This window comes from Mycteria americana, chromosome 26 (assembly GCF_035582795.1).
Source record: "Mycteria americana isolate JAX WOST 10 ecotype Jacksonville Zoo and Gardens chromosome 26, USCA_MyAme_1.0, whole genome shotgun sequence".
NCBI lineage: Eukaryota > Metazoa > Chordata > Aves > Ciconiiformes > Ciconiidae > Mycteria > Mycteria americana.
Genome location: NC_134390.1, coordinates 1,718,009 through 1,744,927, shown reverse-complemented (window position 1 = coordinate 1,744,927; position 26,919 = coordinate 1,718,009). Strand labels below are relative to the sequence as shown.

Here is a 26,919-nt window from a genome sequence, read left to right as displayed (position 1 = left end):
ACAATTAGCCTACCTATGCATTTGTAATTTTTTTCTTAAAAAGTGGTAGAGAAGACAAAAGCCTATTATCTCTGCCATGATTTTCTCCAGTTCAGTACATAGTATGTAATTGCTGCAGCATGGGAATGTGTTAATGCCAATGTCATAACTGCGGCACAGGAATGTGTTAATGCTAACGCCATAACGGTTTCAAATTTGTGAAGTGCTTAAATGGGATAAACTTGAGTTGGGAGAATAAATCATGTGACTCAAGTCCTTCCTTAACACCATTCTAAGTTCTGGGTACTCTGAAAGGTTCCATACCATCAGCAGTATCCATGAGACTAGACCGATTAGATCCCTTGTGCATGCCTTTCACAATCCCTGAAGGAGGAAGGTCAATCACGGCTGGGCGTGCTGAGGAAGAGGAGGTAGTTGCTGTGACATCTGGGGGAACTGAGAAATTTTCTAAAAAAAGGCAGAAAATTGAGATGGCAGTTAACACATACCTTTTATTATCAGATGGAACAAGCAAAGTGTTAGTTACCTGTTACCAACAATCTTAAGAATTTAATGGGTTGAATGTATGGGAGCTCTTATTAATGCTAAACACACCGCTTCCTAAATATTAAGTAGCTCTAGGAGATGCACATTATGTGTTCTGGAAAACAGAAAACAAAGGCACAAAATGAGTGGCTTTGTCCATGTCAGGAAAGTGGTTCAGCAAAACAGAATTCCTGTTCTTGGCTTCTAACCTTCAAATTAAGCTCAATCTCCTGACATTCACTACTGTAAAAAAAAAAAAAAAAAAAAAAAAAAAGTTTGAGATCCACATGAGCTCTGAAATATTCAAAGCCCCAGAACAAAACCCTACATCACCTATGCAGTAATCTCTCTTACTAGAATTATACTATTTAACTTTTTTGTCAGTAAGGGCTTTCTAAAACAAAACACACAGTAGGCTATTGACTAAAGCAGATCAGCAAAAAATCATGTTGGTTTAAATATCTTCCAGTTCGGTGGCTAAACAGTATGAGCCTGTCCAGCAGTTAAATAATAAACTTAAAATCTAATGAACAGAGCGAGCTGGGTCTTACTTTTGCTTTAAGTTGCAAGACACTGTTCTGCTTTTCAGATGAGTTTGTAAGCTTCAAAACCGCAAGTAACTCTGCATACTTCAGTAATTCTCTCATTAACTTTCTCTTAAATAAGCGATTTTTGCTTACATGGGATTTCTTTATACAACACAGTAGGTTCAATCATCTGATAGGGCAAGAATATTCTATTCTAGCTTAGTAGAGCCAGCGACTCTTGCTTACGAAGGAAAAAACCCAACAATTTTGAAACTATGTTGGCTTGCACAAAAAGAGTCTGAAGGAAGTCAGATACTGAATCATTCCCACAGAAAGGTTTTTGTGGTTGATTCTCTGTGCCCCTCTTTCTAAGGAGAAAAAAAAAAAAAAAAAAAAAAATCTATTTCTGCATACCTTTGGAGATACCGTGGCAAGGAATATTCCTCATGTATTGAACTTCTAAGGTCACTAGGAAGGACCTAGATTTTGTATGACTTCAAACATTTGTGGGACTTTTTATTGCTCTCTCCAAAGAGATGTATAAAATTGCACATGTGAGAGTTCCTATTCATTTAAATTAGGTGTCAACATGGCAAATATAATTCTGACAAAGATTTAAAACTTCTCTTTTGCATAAAATACAATTATATTGGATAGTAGGTAAAAAGCTATATTACCTTAATTCATTACAAAAGGTAACGTGGCTTTCTGTATGCTCCAATTAAAAACAGCCTCTCTGCTTCAAAGACACATTAATTATATTGACTACATTTTATGGGCAATTTCCACAGTTTTCCATTTCAGAAAACAACTTGCATCCCAGCAAATAAACAAACAAAAATAACAGCAATTAAAAAAAAAAAATCAGTGAAACAGTTAAAAACACCAGCACTTCTATGCACTGCTTGCCCCAAACCAGTTAAGCAAAAGCAGAGAGCACACAAAATACAGACACCTCCTAAGATGCAGTAATATCCTTAACAGCAGATAAAAAAGACAAACATACACAGAGCAAAAACAAACTTTGCAATTTCATACAGAAGCATCAGCAGCAAGGAGCACCTCAGAGCCTCAAAAAACTGAGCCTGGGGTATCCAGATCTGTAGATTTTGCTCCGGCTTCTCAATACCTGGATGCTCTGATTATTTCTCAGACTAGTCATGAAAGATCTGTGCTAAATCTTTACTCTGCTAGAACCATTTTTTTAAGGACGTGCTCATTTGTTCACATATATGGCTGGGTTTGGTTCTTTTTCTTTTTTTTTAATCTAACGCAAACAATAAACCATTAGGGCTTATAGCAAGATGAGAACGTTAAAACACAGCATTTCCCCCACTCAATAGGCAAAGACACCCCTGTGGTTTTCATCAGGACACAGATGCCAAATGTTACTTGGATATGGTAGCTTTGTACCACACAGTAGCTTCAAATAGCTGTAGACATAAGCAACACAGTATACAGAAAGAAAGTTGTGCCTACTGCTCCTGTCCATACTGTCATCAGCCCTGGAGTCTCTTCTACTTCAATAAGCTCCTGCTCCCCATTTCCCCTTTTTCAACCAACTCAATATTCTGAAATTCTTAAGGAAAACAACATCGTGATGGTGCAACTCCAACAAATCCTAGCAAGTTCCAGCAAAACTAACTAAACTCTTCATCCGAATTTCCCTTATGCAATGGACAACTCCAGCTTTATTAATACAATCTGAACTTGAAGCAATTTTTCTGTTCATACCCATCTCCTACCTATTCGAGTATTGGCAAATACATCAGCTAGTGACCCACTGGTCCCTTTGCCTTCTCCATGGGAAAGTGTAGAAGATGCTGATGAAGATGTGGATGACCCCTGAATAGATCGGTTGATCCAAGACTCAGCATTCTGTAAGCTCTGATGCAATGCAGCAGAAAGAGCAGCTTGGCGCCTTAGCGACCCCTCATCCTCGGATGCGGAAGACGTGTCTGTGTGGAAGCAGAAAAGAAAATCTAGCTCCTTAGGGAAAAGCACATTGCACTGAACATGCTCTCTTTCCAATTCACATATCAATGGCACAGGCTCGTAATATGAAGATCTTTTTTTCACAGGCTGTATCAAACAAGGTTACATTGGCCAAAACAGAAGTTAAAGCAGCAGACATCTCCAATGCGAACGCATTTACCCCTGGTGTTTTGCCCCTGTTTAAAGCACACAAAACATTCACCTCCTCAGACAAGTATCCTTCCCCTGGGTTCTCCGCGTTTATTAACTTATCTCTCATTACTTTTCCATTCATATTCTATAATATCAGATGCTGTATTGCCTAACTTCAGTAATTCTGAAATGGAAAGTGAGGGGTCAGTATCATTGTCAAAACTGAAAATTCACAGGAACAAAGCAGAATGCAGGCACTGGGAAACAAATGTGCCAAGGCCACACGTAGAAAATGCTTTTGTCTGTTATTCTAAATGGGTCCCTTTCAATTGCAGAAAACAAACAAAAAACCTAACCCCAAAACAGAACAAAAAAAGAGAAAACTACAACAAGGAACTGCATCCTGCATTTCTGAGAGAACAGATACCTTGTCTATCCTAAAGCTGGGAACTAATTATTTATTTATCATGAAGAAAGCACTCATTACTTGATATCTTAAGTTGTACAGTGCTACATATAAACATTCAGTTAGGCTTTGGCCTAAAATTTACATGCTCTTCAAAGTGATTGCCTGCCTATACTCTAGTTGTATTTCAAACTATTAAATCATGTCCTACCTACTTGCCAAAGTAGAATGCAGTTACAAGCTGAAGAAAAAGACTGATTCCAGACACACTGTAAGCGCCAACCTTTGTTTGTGTAGTACCCACAGCTCACAATGTGCTGTAGTCCTGGACAACTTAGTACAAAGCTGAGATGCAAGCAGACACCAGGAACATGCATTAACTCCCAGTAGAAAGGAAACAAAAAAAGGAAATATGAAGAAAAAAGGAGGTAAAAGAATACGTATGAGTGAAGTGGCCTAGCAGAGCAGTTTCCGAGAGATATGAATTCACAATGAGATATGAATTCATAATATTCAGATGAATTCGTCAATCCAAATGACTGTGATGCTTCTGCACGATGACAGACAACATAAAAGTCACTGCTGCAAATTAGACAGATTCATCTTTAAGCCAGTGCATACAGCTGCTTGAAAACAGAGCACTTTATTAATATCTGATGCACATGCACCATAACAGGCACCACGTTATCCGAGGTATTTTGCTGCAGCCATTACATGGGAGGGGTTAGGAAGGAAAAGTCCTGCAAGTCATGGAATCCCACAGGACCCCTGCCAAGGTCCTTGCCCAGAAATGTACATCGCTGCACATCCTTTTCCTGTATGTTGAGTATTAAACCTTACCAAAATCAAAACATGAATTATGCAACTGAAATAGGTGTGAGGGAAGCAAAAGAAGAAGCCTCAGTCCAGAAAGCCTGCTCGGCTCTTGCCAATTGATTCTTTAAAAGCTCCTGGAAGACAAGTCATTTTCACAGCCCTAACAGCAGCTCCATGAAAACAAGCAGCTGCTCAAATTTAGCAAGAAAGCTACAGGAGTAACAGACTACCTACAAATGTGCTGAAGAGCTTGAATATTTTGACAATTGCAGCCTCTTGATTTGGAAACTGTTACTAATGCGTACCTTAACATCCACACAGACACGCACACTGTAAGAACCTAACCTGGGGGAGTGCAGGCATCAGCTGGAGACTGAACAAATGTAGACCGTCTTTTCGTTGGCATGGGCAGGGCCATCTTCTGTTCTTTGTGTTTTGCCAGTGCTGCTTGAACTGCTTCTGTGTGGATATCTGCAAGATGGAAGTTCATATACTCAGTTTTGCAACAGTAGAGGAGGAAGGAAAACACACAAGGCTTACACATGTGCAACTACTGCTAGCTGTCTGTATTTATGCACCTCTCCATTTTACAGTACCTTCCCAAACAACTACATTTTGCCACCTCATGAGTAACATTTCCTTTTTTTTTTTAAAAAAAAAAAAAAAAACCACACAAAAACAAAACCCCAAAAACCCAAAAAAACCACCCCCAAACAAAACAAAAAAACAGGGAAACTAAAGGTTTCTAAAGTTAGCAAGCTATATAGCAGGGCCAGCTTTTTTAGTCTGGAATCTTCTGGATTAGTCATTATATTCTTATGTCTCCAGCAACTTTTATAGAAACCCCAACCCCACCAGATTGTTCCCCTCAACCAAAGATTATCCTAAAATATGTTTGTGCATAATTAAAAATATGCACATAAGCTAACAGTGTATACAGCCCCAGGTGCAACTCTGGTCTATAAACTGACAAATTCTGAGCCAGTTGTCTGATTTAGGAAAAACCTTATGTTCAAAAACCTGAAGGGATGCAGATTTCATGTAAATCTTGACAGTTACTAACTGCAGCTGTAAATACACGTTGATTAGTAACTGAAACAGGCTAGGACGTGAAGCTTCCCATCCCTCTGCAAACGTGCAGAACTCTTTAAAGACAGACACATCACCGGTGATGAGAAGACAACTTATTAAAAAACTACTACGACAAGGGAGAGCTCCTCTGCATGAATTTCTCAGATTAATGTATTTTCATTATGCTTTTCCAAAACCCAGAAAAACAGGGTTTTCTAATGCTTTATGAAATGGTGGCATATGACAGCAGTGTTACTGGAGAAGGTGTATTTGATATACTTTATTTACCCCTGTTGAGAAGAAAACTTAAATCTTGCTAATACAAAGTGAAAAACAAAAGCAGGTAGAAATAAAAAATAGGTGCTGCCACCTTCTCCTTTCCTTAAGTGGAGAAGGAAGTCAGCAGGGTGCTAGTCAGCCATTTCTGCTGCTCTTTGGCAGTACTTTAAGCCAGCTCTCATTCTCCAAGCTCGTAGAGCAGATATGCACAGCAATCACCAATTCCAGGAACAAATTATTACCTGTCACTACACTGAATCTGGTTACCTACAGACATGGTTAAAATAGGCTTTCCATTCTGTGAATGTCTTGCATTGAATAACTGCATTCAAATTCCACCAGAAAATCAAGGTGGCAAAAAGTTATTTGCTTTTTCTACTTAGCGTTCCTTTTGATTCAGCAGCTGCAGTCCTACAAGTCTGATGTTTCTTTATACAGAACCACCAAGGTAAGACTTTCCATCAGTGGACGAATAATAAGCTTGACTCCTTGAGAGGATACAGTACATTATTCCTCACTAACCGGAATCCCAGGTGAACTGCCCTGCCCTGCTCCTGCCCTTACCGGATCGATAGCGTTCATCCCTGGCTCCCCCTGAGCGACCTCGGTGAAATTTGGATGAGGATGAGGATGATGATGCTGAGGCTGGAGTTGCAGATGGAACAGGCATCTGAGTTCTGGATTCCTTCTGTAATGCTGGATCAACGCCTGGAAAACAGTCCACAATTCTCTGAGAGCAGGAAATAAAAGTAGCCTTTTGTGACCCTACTTTTCTCTTTTACCAGATAATTACAGGATTTCCCCCCCCCCCCCTTTTTTTTTTTGTAGTGAAGTAGATCTAATTAGTATATTAATACATCTGTCCAATTATACCCTAATCAGTTAAGATATACCTGCCCCTTCTTTGACTTGACTCTTAAGAGTTTTTCCCACCTTTTTTCTTTTTAAGGGGTTGTTAGGCACTTGAAGTAAGAGACAATTTACAGCAGATCTGAAGCAGGTGACATAAAACACAATTTCACATAATTTAAGGAACCTATCAGTGATAAAGGGAGACGAAGTCACCTTGAAACAATTCATTACAAAATACAAAAGCGAAAGTGATAAGATTCAGATAAATCTTGATAAATTAAATAGTAGATAAGGCAGCTATGTCCTACACTTCCACACACTTAATAGGGCCATCTGCAATGAACTTCACTGTTTTGTGATTTAGTATCTGTATGGTTTGCTCCTTATTTTGCCATGTTTCCAGTGGGAACAGGACTGCACCATACTCTCATTATTGCATTACAATGGAAGAGAATTAGCACTTTAACTTGTGGTAAAATGATACATGTAAACTGCTTTTAGAAATCATAGGCATTTACACCAGTCTCCTTGTAGACGCCGCTGCTATGGGCGCAACGAGTAAAGGGGTTTGACTGAGACAGTAAGTCATTATCCCAAATTAAGTTTGAGTTGTGAAGGAGAGCAAACCCTTAGAAAAATATGTTGAGAAGCTGGGTTTGTTACTCGGTGTTCCACCGACTAGTGCACGTTATTGACAGGAAAACCAATAACATACCAGCAGCAAGAGCCTTTGCTGTTCACATTAATTACAAAACCAAAGGAGACCTCCAGTTGTCCAGGTTCTGGCTCCTTTCAGCATGTCAAGAAGTGAGTGGCTTTATCATCCTGGAAAGTTTGTTTTTCCCGTGAATACAGGGAGCTAAATAGATAATCTGATAAGAAATTATCATTTTACATAATTCAGCAAGGAACACTAGGAATCGTTGCTACTAGAGTTTCAATTCTAAAATGAATGGTGCATCAGTGGGAACTTTTTAAAAACTAAAGGTCATATAGCTGTAATTACCTTCCGGTTGTCACCTGAAGTCACGCAAAAAGAAGAGCAATTGTGTCATCTAAATATGCACCGCTTATGAATTCTCACAAACTACCAAAGGATTAGAGAAATGAAGAGGAAACCACAAATCCTGGAGTCTAATTCCAGTTATACCACTTTCTTAGTGTGTGGTTTTAGGTAAACAACTTAAGGCAAGTGCCTCAAGCTCAGAGAACTTACAATACCAGCAAATCACACCTAACTAGTTAGAGAAGTCTTCAACCATCTCCTATACCTTCCAACGTCCAAAAGAGCAGAATATTGAATGTTACAGCAAACTAACTATCCACTTAGCCCAGCATTATATGCTTTGGAAAAAAATCAAGAATACGGGGGCAACACACTCCTGGAAGAAGTTCTCTCTTAACCCCTAGCATTACTATTTGGCCTGGGAACCTTTTCAAAACTTTTCACCTCTTACTCAAATTTTTAGTAGTTCCGTTTGCGATATCAACATCCAACAGAGGCAAGCTACTGAGCTTATGTATTAATGATTCTTTAAACTATCATGTCAAAAAATTAGAACCTTTGTTTCTAGTTAAAAAGAACACGTCCTGCTAGCCAGAAATTCTCAAACTATATTAGGGAGACAAACAACTATTCCCCATTTTCACTGGTATTTTTTGGATATCATAACATATAACACAGAGTTCTGTATTCACTTATCAAAACATAACCATCACCTGTACAAAGGCGCCAGCAGCACAAAAAGTAGAATGGAAAAGGATAAGAGACTTCTGTGGTCTAGGTGCAGGATCTGGTAATTGGAAGACCTGGACTTCAGAGCAAGATTTTCAACTCAAAATCTCAGTTTACCCACACTCAAAAGAATCAGCGTTTGTGCCCCCTTCCCGTCATTCTGGAATGCAATTCATTGGTAACTAGTTTAACATCTTTGTAGCATACATTTGCCTTCATCAAACACGAGAGAGTTTTATTTCGATCCAAAGACAAGACAACTTCGCAGACTGCAAAGAAAAGCTTAATGCTTTCTGATCATTCCAGTATTTACAAATTCAAGTACCCACTAGATGTCAGCAGCAGATTTAACACTATTTTAAATGAATTATTAAATTCATATTCAGTTCTCTCTTATAAGTCTTGCAACAGCATCTCATCTGCTCTGCAGGGCATCACAAGGCAAACATGACATTCCATTTACAAAGGGATCAAATGTGTCTGTAAGTGACATGACACACCACGAGGAAGCTCTTTGTTTAAATATTTTGCTATGACATAATAACATGTTACAGCAGCCTAACAAAGCATTCAAGCACAGATGAGGGAAAAAGTGTACAGCTACAGTAAATCACAAATGGTTATACAACAAAGCAGCATAAGTGAACTAAGCCTGGCAGGTGATAGGTGACTTCTTTAGCATTCCCTTTAGAATAATCTTGCTATAGCTGCAGTTTCTGCTGGCAGGATCTGAATCTACAGAGACATGAAAAAGAAATTATTTCAGATACGCTTTTGAAGGATGCTGTAGATTTTTTAATTGTCCTTAGTTTTTAAACAGAATTGACTGCTCTGTGATCCCTGTGTTTTGTTGAAGGAAGAGGGTCAATGATTTAGAGATTCAGAGATTTCTTCATAAAGATTTTTAAAGAATCATTATAAGCATCATGTATGATCAACACTTAAATGTTTACATTATCCTTACATTATCCTACATTTACAACAAGGACAGTAAGTGCTAGATTCATCTGACAAGAAAAGCAGCAGGCAAACCTGTTATTCTGCTGTTTTGCATGCAGAATTGAACAGAAGTGCTAGTGTTGGACTGGCTATTCCTCATAACAAGATGATTTTTTCAAGCTACATGCCTGTAAAAATGATGTAAATAAACTCAGCTATCTAGGGTTTACAAGTCAGCCTGAACAGCTCTTCCAGAACACAGGGGACAGCCTCGCTCAGTAGCAGGCATGGCTGCATAAGCTTAGTGTGATTGCTGCTGTCTTCCAGCACAGAGAAGGCTGAGAACTCACCAGATTTAGGAGATTCAGAGACTTTTGCAGATGGATTTCAATTCTGCCTTGTACAAGACATGAAGGAAGAATTCAGGTGCTCCATTGATTTAGTCCTAGATATTATTTCAAAGCTGGAGAAATGTATTTCCTAGAGTCAAGTGATAAGCTTTATTTGAAATTGTGATACCCCTCAGACTGAATAAGGAAGCAAATAATTCCTCATTTGTGGTAGCTGCAAGTCAGATCTTGTAAATGGGTGAAACTCTCTAAACAACACTAAGCTGGAGCGCGTGTGCATGATTTACAGGTTTAGCCAAAGCTGTTTTATCACTGGTTACTATTCCACATTAGCTCCCATTTGAAATAACATGATGCTGAAAGATGGGGGAGGGGGCAAAGGAGGAAAAAAAAAAAAAAAAAAAAAAAGGCAAAACTTTATAGTAGAGTTCTGCTGGCTTATTGGCAGCCCACACCACACAGGGTGGCAGGAAGAACTCTTCTGAGACAGGAAATATATGACAGCCCACTCAGGAAGCAAAGAAGAAATGCTTCTTTTCCAAAGCACCATGATTTCAAAGAAATGAAACACTAAAGTAACAGAATCTATAATGTTCCCACCTTGCGCTATCCATGAATAACATGAAGCAGAAAAAACAACACAACATACATTAACAGCTAAAACTCACAGATCAATTAAGTTAGCTTCAAATGTTATCAAATCTCAACAGGTTTACAAGCATATTACTCCTGTCTTCCAACACCTTTCCCTGAGGTACTGCAATACAAAAACCACCATATCGCATTCATCTTACCTTTTCAATAAAAACAGTAAGTACTCCAACGTTCTCTTTGCTTGTTTAAAATTTTTAATTTTTTCTTTTTTTCATCATCATGAGAATAGAAAGCAGGAGCAAGAGCACCCTAGCAGTTACATAAAAGGGTTCTGACAGTGAATCAGTGCTTAATGAATATAATTTCCTTTACACATTAGAAGAGGAACCGAATGCATTATCTTAAATAGCAAGAAAACGTACTCTGCCAACGGTCTTATGTGCAAGGGCTGCTAATTTTGGCAGAAGGCATTCTTGTGTCTGCATTGTTTGAGCTAAAGAGTTGTGAATGCTTTTCCAGATTTGCGGCAACTAATATGGACAGGAGCTCTTTCCCTAGGCAGAAGTTTGCCTGTAGTCCGCAGCAAAAACTAGTTTCAAGAGGTGGTAAGTTACTACACCATCTCTTAGCAGCAGAGCAGTTCATCTGTCCATCCAAAAAGTGTTTTTCAAAATAGCAAAAAATAGCATTGTATTGCATCTTTTAACATGGGCATAAAAATATTCAGTCCTCACAAATGACTCTGAGGGTGACTTGAAAATGTCAGCGTGACTCCAATAAAAGCAACATCTCAAAGCACTGAGCCCCCAGTCTGTTTCGAAAGGGAACTTATGGTTTAGCTACAGTTATACGCATTCAGAAAGACACCAAGGACGAGATGACAGCAGGGCGGCCTTTCTGTATTTTTGCAGGTGGTTAGTCAGTAGTGTAACACGAAATAAGCATGCCTGTCCTCCCTGTTTTGGTTCGGGCAACAGTGAAATCAGCAGCATTACTTAACATGCACAACCTGGGAAGCTGCTCCAAATACTTTCTTCAAAGCCTTTTGTGCAGCAGCCAGCACATAACAGAGGAGCAACAACTCTGGTATCACAGCTCCATCACCTCAGTAAGTTTCATTTACAAAAATGGATGCTGCACCAGGAAAACATGTATCTTTAGGTAATTAACATTGTTGCCTTAACTCTAAAATAATGAGGCAAGCTCCCAGAGGCAACGGGAATGGAGCACAAATTTAGCAATAAGAATCTCCCAAATTATAATGCTGACACGCCCTGACATGTCATCATACCTACCTTCATCTCATTTCACATCTATGAAATGGAGACAATACGTTAGCTAACATCAGGAAGGTGCTTTGAGAAATGTAATGCACTAAATGCCAGGAGTAAACATTTTTTTGTTGTTGTTGTGGACTAAATTAATTTTCTTCTCATTAACAAGGTGACCTGATTCTGAATCCCTCATGCATGACTGCAACAGGATTTTTACAACAGGAGATTCCCAGATATAGGGGCAGCTGGATATAAGATATATAAAAAGCTGGAGGGCTGAGCCAGAACGGCAGCCAAAATGCTATCTTAATTGGTGACCTCCTACCAGCCTCTGTCTCTTCCTGAACTTCAGCTCATTCTGCAGCCTTGAAAAGCATGACAATTAAAATAGCAGGGCCACAGACAGTCTCACCAAACACTTTTTTTTTTCCTCCTAATTAAACAACGTTTTCTGAAACAAACCAAACATGCATGCAAAGTGACAGGCATGAAGGGCACAAGATCATGTCGTCAGATGAAAAGCAACTTGTAGAGCTTCAGCCTCCACCGGACTCCAGGACAAAAGCAAGTCTGCCAAGAAGGCACTTGAACGTACGAAAGGAGCCCACATTTCCTTCTAAAGCTCAAGATCCCCACTGGTGTACATGTTGCACTGAGAGACTGTAAAACCTGCTTAACGAATACCTACTTACAAAGATCATACAGAGGGATTAGTCATGTGTATTACTTTTTGGTTTCTTTAAATAACAGAAACAGATTTGATACAAAGGTAGCAACCGAGTCCTCAGAGATTCCTATCACATCCTGGTTCAGGGAGGCAGTCCTCAGTACTCAGAAAGTTGTTTGTAACAAAATCTCAAATTTGAAGGCTAAAGCCCAATTTTCACTTGCCTTGCTACCTTCAGTATGTTAGCTCTGAGAGAATACGCTATTCTTTTGTGTATAAAGCACCCACTATGGCAATAAGTCTTGGACAGGAGAATGGGCACCAGCTTTAGTTGAATATGCAAGCAAAACAAAGTTGAGAAACAAGTGGGATGGAGGAGAGCAGGAATGCAACCATCAAGTGTTTTGGAGTGCAGCGTCTATAAGCCACCACGTGACAGTAGCAGAGTCCTTTTATGTTCCTCAAGCGATGGCCTGAAGTGAACTGCTGTAATTTCAGCAGAAAAAACCTACACGATCTTTCCCCAACGGATGCAGTGCTGATGGTCAATATGTGTGCTTTTAGCCTTCGCTCTTTTTTAGATTTTTTTTGGCAGTAGTTCAGTCTCAGTAAATTACAGTAAGTCCAGTCATGACTGCCTGTCATACCCATTCACTCCCCAAACTGCTAAGAGCCAGACACATTAGTTTCTAATGGTTAAGCATCTCAGCATATCAGTGGTGCAATTATTTTGGGTAAGCATCCCCATAATAATTATTAGGCATACTTTCAGCCATGTCCTTCAGTTTACAATTATATATAATTATCCTACATACAATCAGCTCTGCTGCTAAGGATCTTTGAACCAAAAGAAACAGATGTAAACGAAGTACGTGAATTCAGCTACTCTGGTAAAATAAACCAACAAATTATGAAAACTCTAATGTTTCGCCAACAAGGAATTAAGATGGCTGAAAGAAGGACACAGTACAGACCAACTCTGCAGTTAAACCATTTTTAAGAAGGCTTCAGGAATGATTCTTGAGGACCTCACACTTCATGACTGATTCAAAGCCCCTGAGTTCTCAGCTGACAAGGGAGTAGGACGTGATTTATGTATGTGGGAGATAAAAGACAGGGTCTACAAAGTGCTGAAGTACACAGCACTCTAGAGACCCACCAAACAGCTCGGGAACTACCAGGAATTCCTGGAGTTCAACACGAACAAGCAAATGAGAGGGAAAATACTGCCCATGACTTCATGGCATCCTGTAGCCTCCACAGTGTCATTATTAGATAGCTAAGGAAACACATATGAAACAGAACAGTTCAGAGTTGGCAAATGAAATCCAGTGCTCCACTCCACAGCCATTCCACAGATCCCCTTAATGTCAAGGCTATGCAAAAGTCTTATGGCAGCTGAAACAAGTACCTACCTTGGGTTTGTGGAACATAGGGAGCCAGAAGCTTTGCTCTCTTCTTCTCATACCCCTTTTGTGTGATGTCCCCTAAAACCAAGGAAAGAAAACTCATTTAACCATGTCCTCGTTTTTCAGTTTGAGGTCTGCTTTTTCTTTTCAGTGACATGAAGGTTTCACCTGAACACAGCAATGCACACGCTGAAGAAAACCTGAAACCAAATGTATGCGAGTACATTATGATTTCAAAGCCTCCATACTACAGAACTTCTGTAGTTTCCCTTGGGATCAGACATATACACTATACACTATTTAAATGCAATAATTTGAATCAGAACAGCTATCTAAATGGAATATCAAAGCAATGAAAACCTAAAAAGGGAAACTCAGAGTGCATGAAAATATTCTGTAACCACAAAGCCAACTTAGGCTAACAAAAGGGAATAATTCCCAAACAACAGGGCAAAGGGAAAGTGCAAATTCAGAGCCTCGTCTTAAACTAATCAAATTGAGAACAGCTTTTAGCAAATAAAATGAGCCCACTGCAGGAGCTGGTTAGGGCACCTCTGAAAACTGAGGTAAGGCCGAACAGAGTCAACTTCTAGACTACTGCCCAGCAAGCACACACTATGATCCAGAAAATCAGACTTTTAATCATGTCTATTTGACATTCAGTGAAAGCAAGCTCATGGGTTGTGGGTTTTTTAACCTGGTAGTAGCTGTATTTCTACTGTTTGCTTACTGCTAGAAACATACAGAAGACAGATGCTTGAGCTCCACAGAAACAAAAACTCCAGAAGAGAATAAGTATTAGTAAACTTTTCCGTTTTTTTAAAAAAACCCTAATCTGTCTGATCCTGGAGATGTAGCATCTGGCTGCTGTCTTTTGTTTTAATTTCTCGCATTACATCAGAACCACAAGAAAGACTGAAACCTTGAAGGGATTAAAACAAAAAGCCCTGCAGCATTTCAAGCCTTTCTGTAGCCTGACCTGCACTTGTAACCTCTTATCTCTTGGGGCCGAAAGATTGGAAGCGATCAAACACATAGCAATAAGAAAACAGAATTATTTGGTATTACTTCTCAAGCTAAAATTAAGCCCACATTTGTATTACAACAAGAAATTAGTGATCGCAAACGGCACGTTTTCTTTGCCGTGAACCTGATTATTGCAAGGCAAGAGAGTATTAGACACTGAGCAGCACAGGCCACTGTATTTGCTGCCTGACAGCATCCTTCTGCCAGACACTTCCAGTCTGATCTGGAGGGCCACATCAGAGAAGGTGATTAAAGGGTTTAGGCTCTAAGCCTCCCAACACAACCAGCGTCTCTGCTAAAACATTCCAGCTAGCAGGCCATTTTGGTTATAAAGGTGACTCTGCAGTACTGAAATGCTTGGAAAGGGAATGGACTTCACTCCTTTGTGCTGGACAATCGAATGTCAGTGTCACTTGGAACGCCTAGACTAAGAGTTTTGAAGCTGAAATGGGTACTTACACTGCTTAACGGAGGGTGTGCATTTGCACACAAAATTTTATCTTACTCCTCTAACACTATGTTTGAGTCAGGCCCCAACAAGTCCAAACAAATCCAGCAGCTGAAAATTAGAATGTCCATGAAGCACTGAAATGCCAACCAAAGCATTAATTTTAATGCTTGATTGCAATACATAGCTCAGTTAAATTAATCCAGCTCACAAGAAAGGTATGCTGCCAGTGTAAGAAAAGTACACCTTCAAAAAAGAGCTATACAAAGACTATACACCAAAAGGATAACATCTTGATTGACTGCACGAGCTACAAAATCCATCGGCTTTTCTGACATTCGCCTCTCCATTTTGAGAGGCAGTTTTAATTCCCCACATTGTTCATTTGGGTAGCAAATAGAGCAGGGTGACTGCTACTTCAGGAAAAACAAACCTGCACAGAAAGGGGGAGGGATTTTGCCTTATAAGCCAACCCACAGATTTGTTTGTAGCTTGTTATTTTGTGATTAATTTCTCCACAAGATTTAATTGGACTCTTGACATTGGTGGTTACACACTATATATAATGAAACATTTGCCACAGAAAATTGTTGGAATGACTAAGGAATACCAGTACATTACGAACAAATACCAGCACTCTCAATTTAAGTATCACATTCTGCTTTATGTACTAGGAAGGTAAGAATTCTCTCTAATCACTTGCTCCACACTAATACCTTACCAATAAGATGAACCTATCCTCACATGAATGCAAGGCTTATGGTTCACAGATTTGCATTTGGCAATTTGAAGTTGAGGTGAGGCACTACTGAAAAACAAGAAGGTAACTGAGGCCAAAACACTATTTGCAACCTTCACTACCACGTGATGCAGATAATTTACATTATTGCTTGAAAAAAGGATTGTCTGAGCATAGGCTAATTAAAAAAAAAAAGCCTAACGCTATTCGGCAAGAGCAGGAAAGTTCCAACTAGCAAAATTCAAGCAACAGGAAAAAAAAGTGATAAAGTCCTGGGACTTCCCTGCAGCACTGTGTCTTCCCACTGCTGGATTTCCAAGTAGAGTTTGCTTTTAAAAAAAAAAAAAAAAAAAAAAATCAACCATTATTTTGACAAACAGGTTGACAGTCTCAAGCACCTGCGTACAGGATTAGAAAACGTAATGCTTAAATTTTTAGACTAGCCCTACTGAAGTGGAACTAGGTAGTAGGGACTGAAAAGGTTAGAAGAAACAGATTAATTAGAGTTTTTATTTAAGGATAGCCATCCATGCAGGTTAGAAACAGAATACAATTACCTGAAATAAAGCTCCAGCAAGACACAGGGGCTAAGGCTCTCAGAAAAAAAGCTTGCGTGTAGGCACAGGTGACAGGTGTAAAGTCATCTCAATACAATTATGATCCGATTACTACAACCACAATAGTTATGCCCAAATTGACATCTCAAGTCTTGGAAGCAAGTGTGCCTTTAATACGCTGCACGAGTGGAACAAATTTATTGTACAAAGCCTCTTCTCTCTGGTCATACATAATCCAAATTTGGTATCAATCCACTGAGACAGAAACCAAAGATTCACTAAGAGAGAAATTTTCTTTCACCCTATTCCTTTTCTGCTGATCTACAGGAAATGGAAATGGCTAGATCCGAACATAAATGCGGACTTCCTCACTGAATATCAAATTACAGCAACAGGAAGAGAACCAAGACAATAGGACTGCAATCTCAAGAACCATTCACTCCTACTACATAAACCTGGTAAATCATCAACCCCGCTTCCATAAATTCAACACTTTGTGACATTTGGTGTGCTAAATTCTTCCAGCTAGCTGAAAAAACAACCCAAGAACCACAACCCCTCTCTGCACAGATGCAAGAGACAGCACTACAAAGAAAGCATTAGCAAAGCAAATGAGAGCTGACAATTTAGCTTTAAAATGGTGCTAGTGTTTGTTCCTACCTAGGAAAGAAATTACAAACAAAAACACTTACTGCTGAGACATTCTTTTGGCCCTCTCCCAGCTACAACTGTTTCTGTTCAGTTGTAGTCTGTATTTATCTATATCCTAAGCTAGTCATGGTTGTGCCTCCACATGCTGAGGAGGCCCTGCTAAGGAAACAGGATTCTTGTCAAAAGAAAGCAAAGCTTCAGTTGCTTTTCGGCCAAGACCCTTTCGCCATAAACGACTAAGATTCTTGTACGTCATGATCTTTCCTAGTGTCTCAAAATGTGATGTCAGGAATCTTTAGGGATTTTCTATTTTAAAAGGACTCATGAGAGTGAGCTAAGCTGCTGATCACTGATGCGGTGGAGAAGGCTCTCCTTCCTCGACACCTCTGCTGCAGTGACGGCAGCCATCAGCTCAGGTGCAGCGATGTCTCCACCTTCCACAGATAACCAGTACATCAGAGCAGGCTGAAGTGTGAATACAGCCCACCACCACCACAATCCAGTTCATCAGCTCCACACACTACTATTTTCCTCACTATGCTACCCAAACTCATAGTTTTTCCATCCCAAGCAATGCAAAGCTCTGCTACCACCTGCACTACTCACAAAGGTTACCTCATTCCAACACATGAGAAATTTTCTCCTGCAGAGCCACCAACTCAGTTTTCCTGCTCATTTGCAGAGCATTTGATGGACCAGCCCCAGCCAGCTTCACAGAACAGGTTCTCTGGCAGAAGGCCGGCCCTGGTATTGCATTGCTTCAGTAATTCCTCATCTCGCTATCTATCACAATACTGCTCCCCTCTTTCAACCCCCTCCTCCCCCCATTTAATCTTTTCCCTCTTCCGACAGTTTTAAAAGAAGAATTTAAAGAAATCCTACTTTTCAAGTCACAGCAGGTCTTGCAAATACACAAGAGATGCCCTTCTGTGGATTCAGAGTAGGAAAGAACTCTAGATTTATGGTTTGCAGAAATAAGACAAGTTCAATCAAGGAGCAACAATTTTTCCTCACTTGGAATGCCTGGACAATAATCCTGACTGCAGACAACTCCATGATGAAATCCAAGAGGCCCTGCTTGTTTGTGATTAAACACGTGTACATTTGAGAAACAGAATTCTCTAGAAAAATGCAAAAAATGGATTCTGAGATTCCTTTTTCATATGATTTTCCTAATTTCTTGAGAGGAAATTAGAATTGATCCTCATCATGCAAATCCAACCTGGATGTTCTGACCACTGAGAGTGCAAGAGAAAAGACAAACTCAGCAATGACAGCAAACAGAGGGGTATGGGCTTACACGGAGCAGACAGAAGTCCAGTGAACTACAACTGATCAGCCTAGATGTTACACCTATATTCAAATCATGCAATAGAGGAGCCTGAAACTTCAGGAGTCTCACCACCCTGTGACGCCAGGCTGCTTTTTAGCAATTAGAGTTGATGATCTATTCGAAACAGTGGTGCTCAATCAGTGCAAGGTGGTAACACCAGCTAATCCTGCTACGCTCAAACAATACTCCTCTTTCAACATCCTTGCTCCCCTTCCCCCCATGGAATGAGAACACTGAATCATTTACTGTCTAACAAAACCATAATTACTACAGTGGAGAAATTAAGGAAAATGATCACGTAGTGCACAGCATCTCCCCAACAAAGCCTCCAAACACTTGACTGTATCAAGCAAAAGATTCAAATTTGAAAGCAGTTCGTATGCATTTTTAAAAAAATGTTTGTATGCTTAAAAAAAAAAACAAAACCAAAACATCGATTTTCTAGCAGTTTATGTTAACAGAGTATCCTGGAAATTAGCCCCAAACACAGACAGCCTCTCTCTTTACTTAACAGTAAATACTGTAACAACATTATAGCAACAATAAGGAAATAAATTATATTATCTGTTTTTCAGGTCTCACCCCTATAAATGACCTTCCTGACTTTGCCTGTCTTGCCTACTCCCCTGCTTGATCTTTAGGCACATATGACAGGCAACGTCTCCCTGTAGCTTTATCATCTCGAACTTACTCTGACAGAATACAACATAAAGCCTGGCTTTGCAGAGCTTGATTTTGGGTTTCCGGTCCTTGACCAGAAGTAGACACCAAACTGGAGATACTGAAACCCAGAAGTGTAGCTGAAAGTCCAGAATGTTCTTTTGTGGCATGCCACTTCCAGATAAGGTCTTTCAAGTGTTTTTGGAAGTGTTAGGTGGCATGTTTGAGAAATCCAAAATGAGGAAGGTATGCACTTCAGCACTTACAACAGTCTCAGTTATGGCCTAGGCAGAAAACAGGTATCAAACCAATCAGTTCAGCACTTCAGTAAGAAATGTTGTCGCCACTCGTTTATTTTGCAGCTAGATATCATCTTTCTTCCACTTCCTGGAGGATTGGCAACTTCTAGACACCCCCACCCCCGATGGTTTTACCAAGGCTTAAAGCTAGGATATCCTCAATCCCAGGCTTCAGCAACCCAAAAGATAAGATTTAAACCTTTTTTCTAAGGCTGTGTGTTCAAACAGACTCTACCTGTTAAATGGTCTTGCACTCGTAACACTCTTTGGCTATAACTTCAGCACAAAAACTATGTTTGAAACAAGTTTAGACAATTGCCTGTTTCTGTTTGAGGCCAAATGACGATGCAGCTTCAAAGATTCCCTCCTCCTTCCTTCTGGTGAAGCTGTATATCAGGTTTCCTCCTTGAAGACAATACCAAGGTCTGCAAACTAGACACTCTTCCAGAAAAAAGTCACTGGTTTCTTGAAAGAAATAAAGCCTTACTCACTCCATATGTCACCCCTCCACCAAAAAAAAAAAAAAAACCACCCCAAAAACCAAACAGTAAGAAAACCAAACAGAACAGGTTTGTGCTTTGCAGTTTCCCTTTAACAGCACCATTCTGTTCCCATTAAGAACATGAATAGGCTACTGAAAAAAACAGCAAGTCTTACAAAGCTGTGTTTGTTAAGCACAAGCATTATACTGCTACAGTTTCAGTACTAAAAGTTTCACAGACAGATCAGCTCCAGATTAATTTATATACACAGTACAAGTCTACTTGGCTCCAGCACTGTGGGGACTCTGTTCCACAGTTTCAAAAATCTTTTCTAAAGGCTTATGAATGTTGCTTTACCAAATTAAAACTATTTTAATCTCAACATTTATTATTTCAAAAGAATGCAATTCAAGATTAGGTTTTTGTGGCATGCTCTACCCTGCGTACGTGGTCGTTGTCAGACTTCCACACTGCAGAGGTCTGGCTCTGTGTCCTTTAAGGTCAAAAGGTGCACTGTACCACAAGTCACTTACTATGTGCCTTAAGCCTTTTTAATTTTTTTTGTTGTTTTACCTTCAAACAATAAATCCACCTACTGAAACTATACTGAAGAATCTCTTTATCCTACAACAGCATTTCAGAGTTCCAGATGATCCACTGTCCTCAATTCACCTGTCTGGGCCCATGTATTACGAGCAGTAATCTTAGATGCCATACGTGACGCATCACCAAACTGGGTGAGCGAAGGACAGAGTTCAGCTTGCTTTGTGTGCATGGGCAGGGGGTGACCAATGAAAAGGAGGTGTCACTGGATCAACTTCAGCTGAAGACCCTCCCTTCCCCACCAAAAAAGACAAAGACACAGATGGTAACTTATCATTACCATCTCTGCTGAAAATGGCACTACCCAGGGTCAGCAAAATGAGTTCTCACAGGTTTCACAAGACTGGGACACTGATAAATGCTTGTAAGCCTACCACAGTAAATAAAAGAGCCTCTTCTAGATGTACTACACTCTTGTTGATTCTTCTCTTTGCAGCAGACATGAGAACATTCTTACATGTGACTGCGTGCATGGTTTACACAACACCAACGTGACCCTGGTACTCTCAGCGGTTAGTTTCTTTAAAGGACTTCCCCAGGTAAGTTGCTCAAATGACTATGAAGCCAAACTTCAAGCCATACCTCTAGTTCATTTGTATGTAAGAACTAAAAGGCCAGAAACCAGGAATACTTTGCCTTTCAAATCCTTACCTGTGCCAAAAGGATGCAGGATGCGCTTGTGCATCAGCAACTCAAATCACACTATCAATGCACGGGTAACATCTACCTTTACAAAAGGTAAAATGTTTTTAAAAAGGTTCCAAAAACTCTTGAAGATAACCCCTTAAAACTTTTAAATACATCACTAAGTTCTGTTAACCCTGATAACCCTACTAAACACAGGCTCTGCTCACTGCCTCTAACAAACATCTGCAAAATACAATCACTGAAGTAAACTTTATACAAGATATTATGTTGCAAAGTACAGCCATATACATTTTACATGTTACCCATAAAACCAGCACATGCACATAAATAGCTTAATCCCATATACAAATAATAAATCTTGCATGTAACCCCATCCTGGGGCGGGGGAATCTTTTAAATAGCTACAACTTGTCATGGGGAAAAAATGCATTTTCCCTTCTGAATGCTATAAAGGGCGCAAAACCAAGGCTTTGTCACAAATAGGATTTTACAAAATCTATTAAAGAGAAACTTTTTCATCTATTTGTAATAAGTAGTCAATGAGAAGAATGTGGATTTAGATGTAGGAGTGCTTAACAGTGTTTATAATGCTAGTCCTGCATCAGAACGATGCACTTAAATGAGGAGAAACAGAAAGTGTCACATACACGTACGTAAGAAGCAGCTATACTCACAGTCTGAGCTGAGTAAAGCAGACAGCTCCCACGCGTTTAAAAAACCCAGATGAAGTGATTCTGCCCTGAAGAATACTCTTTTCTGACTAACTTCCTGGTCACAGACACTAGCAGAAATTCACATGTGTTTAATCCGCAGCACAAACGCACAGACCTAGCCCTCTACCAGTAGACTGAAAACAAAAGTTTCCCAGGAAATGAATAAACTTTATGCAAGAGTAACTGCCCTGTGAGTCAGCACTTATTCAGTAGGTAGGTATATCATCGTCTTCCTTAAGGTAGAAATGGAATTATTAGAACAGTGAGTGCTGATAACCTTCTCCTAGGAGTTGTCCGTCCAGCCCAACTACAAAAGATCACACACCCCTAAAGTCTTGGCCTGTTCCAAACAGTATGCACTTTCTCCACAAGACAGATGGTCTTTCTCCAGCGTGGACAGATGATTTTCCAAATCAAGCCTGTTTTTAGCCCAGGAATAAAAAGAAAACCAAAAATATGCAGGCACCCAAAGAGAACTCTGTATCTTGCTGCAAAAGACTTGAGACTCATGTAGATAGCCACCCACAATTAGAAAGCCAAATGATATCTTCCCTTGGGTTTACCACCACCTGCAGTAAACAGCATTCGGTGACCGTCTGGGGCTCTGACAAATGTGGTGATTGATTAAAGTCAGACGTACGAAGCTTTTACCCCACCCACAGCCATCGGTGACACCATGGTTTCCAGTCCAAGATATTCAATGAAACCAAACAGTCCCTGGCATTTATTCCGCACCCCGGTTCCAGGGGAGGACGGGACCTCGCCAAGGCTGTTTCCCTCTCAGCTTTATCGCACAGAAACCTGATCATATTTTTGCAGCCTTTTGTTCAGCAGCTGATGTGGCCACACAAAAACATCAGAATATTACCACAGTGGATCCACCTGGCATAAGATTAAAATAGAAGCTCCTATGGGTTTTAATCCTGTGTGCAATTCCTGTCGCCTACTCTTTCATGGCTCTCAGATGCCAATATTTAATAATTCTTTTGAAACAGGCTTCAATTTTTCTAACATAAGCCAACTGCCACAGGTACTCCTTGCTGGTAAGTCTCCTCCAAATCTGACGCCATAGCAACACCGTGCCAAACCATCCCGAAAAGCACTTTGGATATGCAGCCCGTTTCAGGCCAACTGTACCTGAAGTTACATTTCGTAATTAAATTCTAGATTCTTGAATAAGATGCAAGAATGGGATAAGAAAGACTTTAAGAGCAATTATTCCTCTATCTATTGATCAAACACAGCGCTGCTCACGCAAAGTATTCAGGTATGGAAATGCAACTCTGACCTTCCTTTAAACACAGCGTTAACAGAGCACTAACCTAGTTGGCATCATGTCATACTGCGCGGTAGCACACTAATTACATATTTCCAGATGGGAAAATGCTATTCCAAATCATAGTGCAATGAGCTCGACGATTATGCATGATGAAACAAAGAAAGATATCTTGATGAAAGCATTAGCACTTAAAAGATCACTCCCCAAACAAAAATCGACCGGAAAAAAAAGAAAAAAAAAAAAAAAATCAATCGCAAGAATGAATTTTTCAAAATTAAAGAGGTGAGACATCTATCGCAACATGTTTTCCCACATGCCTCCTGCCCTGGCTTTCCCAAAGAGGTAGTACCAAGTGTGTATTCATAAGGATGTCACTCCCGTTTTACAGAAAAAAGCAGCAGAGAAAATGATGGCTGCTCAAGAGAGAAAAAAAACATTGTTTTTCCCAAAGCACTGAAATCTGAAACACAAACCACAGTCATTTTACAGCACTAACAAGAGCTTACTCTAGGATAGTTACTATTAAACAGTATTAGTCACCATAGTAGGATTCCACTACTTAAAGTTAAAGCAATACAATTATTAATCTTTTACCCAGCCTCAAATTAGTGTGCAACACTAGTAATTTGACTTGCGGAAACTCCCACCAAATTCCAGAAGCGTACCTGACAAAGACAGGAGGCAGACTCAGTGAGCAGCTCCGAGACTTCTTGGTTTTGCTATTCATTTATTTTAAGCCTGACTAGTGGGAACGAAAGCACTTAGTTAACTAACCTTAAACCTGCTCGGCACATGGTAATTTAAAACAACCCCACCTCCACCCCAAACACAGTTCTACAAAACCAGAGCTATATTCAAGTTAATGGGAGGCTGCCCCATGGAACGATACTTGCTGTGTACAAGCCCAGGATTCTGTACAGGCTCCTCTATGCATAGCCCAGGCCATCTTTTCTGGATTGAAGAGTACGACCCATTCAAGTTGGTTACAAGCTTGGGAAACCAGACTTAAATGGCAAGAGCAGAAGAAAAATGCACTGTACAGCACAGCATAAGAAGCAGATTGCACGGCCTGAGCTCAGTACGGGCTGTGTTAAGCTTTCAGTTATGTTTACATCAGCAACCATGGCTTCTTGAGGAATTTCACTGCTAAGGAAACCATGTTGGCATGTCACCAGCAAGCCTAAGAAAACCCATTATTCTGTCAGCTGCAATGCTCTTTACAAGAAAGATCATGCAAGGAATGACTTCTGTTCAGGGCTCTTTCGGCATGCTAAAGAAGAGTCAACGTCTGCTTCAGAAGCACTTTGTTCAGAGGCTGCATAGCAGGATGTGGCAAGATCCTTCTCATGTGAAAGCCTTTAAGCTGCGTGGAAGATCAAAATAATGGGCAAAACGTACTACAACAGCAAACGCGAGAACCCTCATAGCACAGCTCAACAATCCAGCTGCACGTTGCAAATCCACCACAAAGTTACTGAACTTAACTGCTTCAAGGGAAAACACGCACCTCTCCCAGCACATCAATCCCTCCTAATTCTGCACACTAAATGGCTCTTTAAAGAGAGAATGACATTCATTTTTTGGTACAAAGTGGCCCTTGGTCTGTCTGCCTTTAAGTAGAACAAACATGCTATTATCATGAAGAGAAGGAACGGTCAATCTCAATTTGCTGGCCTTGTTATGCAGGATATCGCAGTATCAGACAGATATTTCTGTCGTTCCAAAATGGCAAGATCCTAACACATGGATATTTCTTGCCTTGTATCAGCACATCACCACTGTCATAATATATTTTCACAAAACCCTGAGGACAAATATTCTTTCTACATTGACACCCGTGGACCTTGAACCTAAACAAACAGGCTTAAAAGTAAGAAAGATCTTATTCAACAAGCTATCTCCAAAACCACAATTACTACTTACAGTGAATTTTCCTACTGTGGTCTCTCTAAGGGTGCAATATTTCCTTTTCCAATTTAAATAAACTGAATTCTCAAATGTCTTGCTTGTAGAGGGAAGGAAGTATGGAGAAATCAGTAGGATTACTTAAGAGCACACAGTCAGCAGCTTGACAAAAAGAAAAAGAATGCAAACAAAGCAAACAAAAGAGCTTAAAAAAAGATATTGCAGTTACAGTGTGATTTAGTTTGAAAACGTAAGTCTTTGACAGCAAATTAACGCAGGAACTATTTACAATACAATATGCTTCCAAAATACTGTGTCTTTATTACAAAATTTGTCACTGCAACCTTGTTAAAAAGCTGCTTCTGAGATCACATTTTCTTGTCAAACATTCACATAACCAAACTCCACATGAGAAAATTTCTATCTTGTTAATTTTTCATTAGTGAAAAATAAAGCAGACTATAACAGTGGAGTAATCACAACAAATGACTCCGAAACACCTTGCTTGAAATTCTCAGTGAGTGGGGAATTGAGGCTCTCAATAAAACAAAAAACAGAGGATGACACGAAGCTTTGGACAATTGCTGCTTTGTTCGCACAGTAACTACAATCTCTGCAGCAGTCTAGAGAAGCAGGCTGAGAAAACATCTCATCTGAATTCCTCCCTAGCCTGGGTCTACCTAGGCCAGTGTTTCCGTAAAGCTGCTTTAGTATCCCGAATTGCTCAGGAAATCTGAGAGCACTCACTCCTCTCTGAAGGTAAGCTCTTCCCATTACAGCAGGCATCCTCTCAACAGGCCAATGACCAATTCTGGCGTGGTCTGATCTACACACAAAGTAACTCCCTTCTGGAAAAGCAAAGCTATCACCATGAGACAGATTAAAGCCTAATAATCTCACTGACAGAAGCCTGGTGAAGAACAAATTGGACGGCTTCCAGCAACACTGTCTCCACTTTAGAGGACTGCAAAATAGGGACTGGCCCTAACACAATACGTATGACACTTGTAATATTAATGAGTCAGCCCTCTAACTACACACAAGAGCTGAATATCAATGAAAAAGGAAGCGAGTTTTACATCTGGCACCTGGCATATCGGAACAGCAAGCAAATACTGCTTTGCTGGATAAGCAAACACCTAAACACAATTACTCTGCAAATTGTTCATTTGATTTTGATGCTTCTGCACTCTGTTCCCATGAAGGCCAGAGACACTTGATACAGTGGAAATAAACTCACTGTGGTTTATTTATAATAAAAAGGGAAGAAAAACAAACATGTTCCTCTAGAAATGACACAGCTTTCAGCAGGTAAATGAAAAAGTCCTGTTGGTAAATTCAGCATTAAAGTATCAAAAGACAGAGTTAGCTGTAAACAAATTCTTTTAAACAACAGATCGACTGACCCAGCAAACACTAGCCAACTGGAAAGAAACATTAACTGGTAAACAAAACCAGCCTCTGCCAGAGGCCAGAATGCCGGCTGCATTTCCCCTTTGTTGTTTCCATCTTGAATCACGAACACCAGATTTCAGGAGGGTCAAAGTGGGACTCGGTCACAGCTCAGAGGGCTGTCAGCTGAAAAGCACAAACTCCTGCACAGGCCTAATCAAGAACTTAGTGAGCACAATGCAAAACAACTATGAGCTTGGGTACTGAAGGCAGCTGCACAGTCAGAGTGAAAAAAACCAATCCATCTCTAAACTGGTTGCAGATGTTTTTCAGGCTGAATTAGCTCATGCACTGAAAGGCAACCTACCTGCACCAGATCTGCCCTCCTGTCGTGTGCTCTTCACTTGAAGAAAATATCTTGAATTTGGAAGAGAAGAAACTTTATTTCTAGTAACGGGTAAAAATTTCATGGCATATTTGCGCTAACAAGCTGCAATCTCTCCAAGATCAAATTTATCATAAAAATGGGTCAAAATTTATGAAATATCATTTATATAAACTTCTAAACACAGAACAGCAGTGTAAATAACCACATTTCACCCCTAACCAAGTG

At 40.0% G+C, this 26,919-nt stretch overlaps 1 protein-coding gene across 2 annotated transcripts in view; it reads right to left on the bottom strand.

The window, feature by feature from the left end:
• The window catches only part of DIP2B (disco interacting protein 2 homolog B), a 70,128-nt gene that overhangs the window by 26,531 nt on the left and 16,678 nt on the right, over positions 1–26,919 (bottom strand). For both annotated transcript variants that reach the window (XM_075525551.1, XM_075525552.1), the window contains exons 2-6: positions 13,578–13,649; positions 6,316–6,459; positions 4,747–4,872; positions 2,798–3,010; positions 304–447 (exon numbers count right to left, since the gene is read on the bottom strand). In XM_075525551.1, coding sequence (XP_075381666.1) covers positions 304–447; positions 2,798–3,010; positions 4,747–4,872; positions 6,316–6,459; positions 13,578–13,649 — 699 coding nt within the window. The remainder of the gene's footprint in view (positions 1–303; positions 448–2,797; positions 3,011–4,746; positions 4,873–6,315; positions 6,460–13,577; positions 13,650–26,919) is intronic.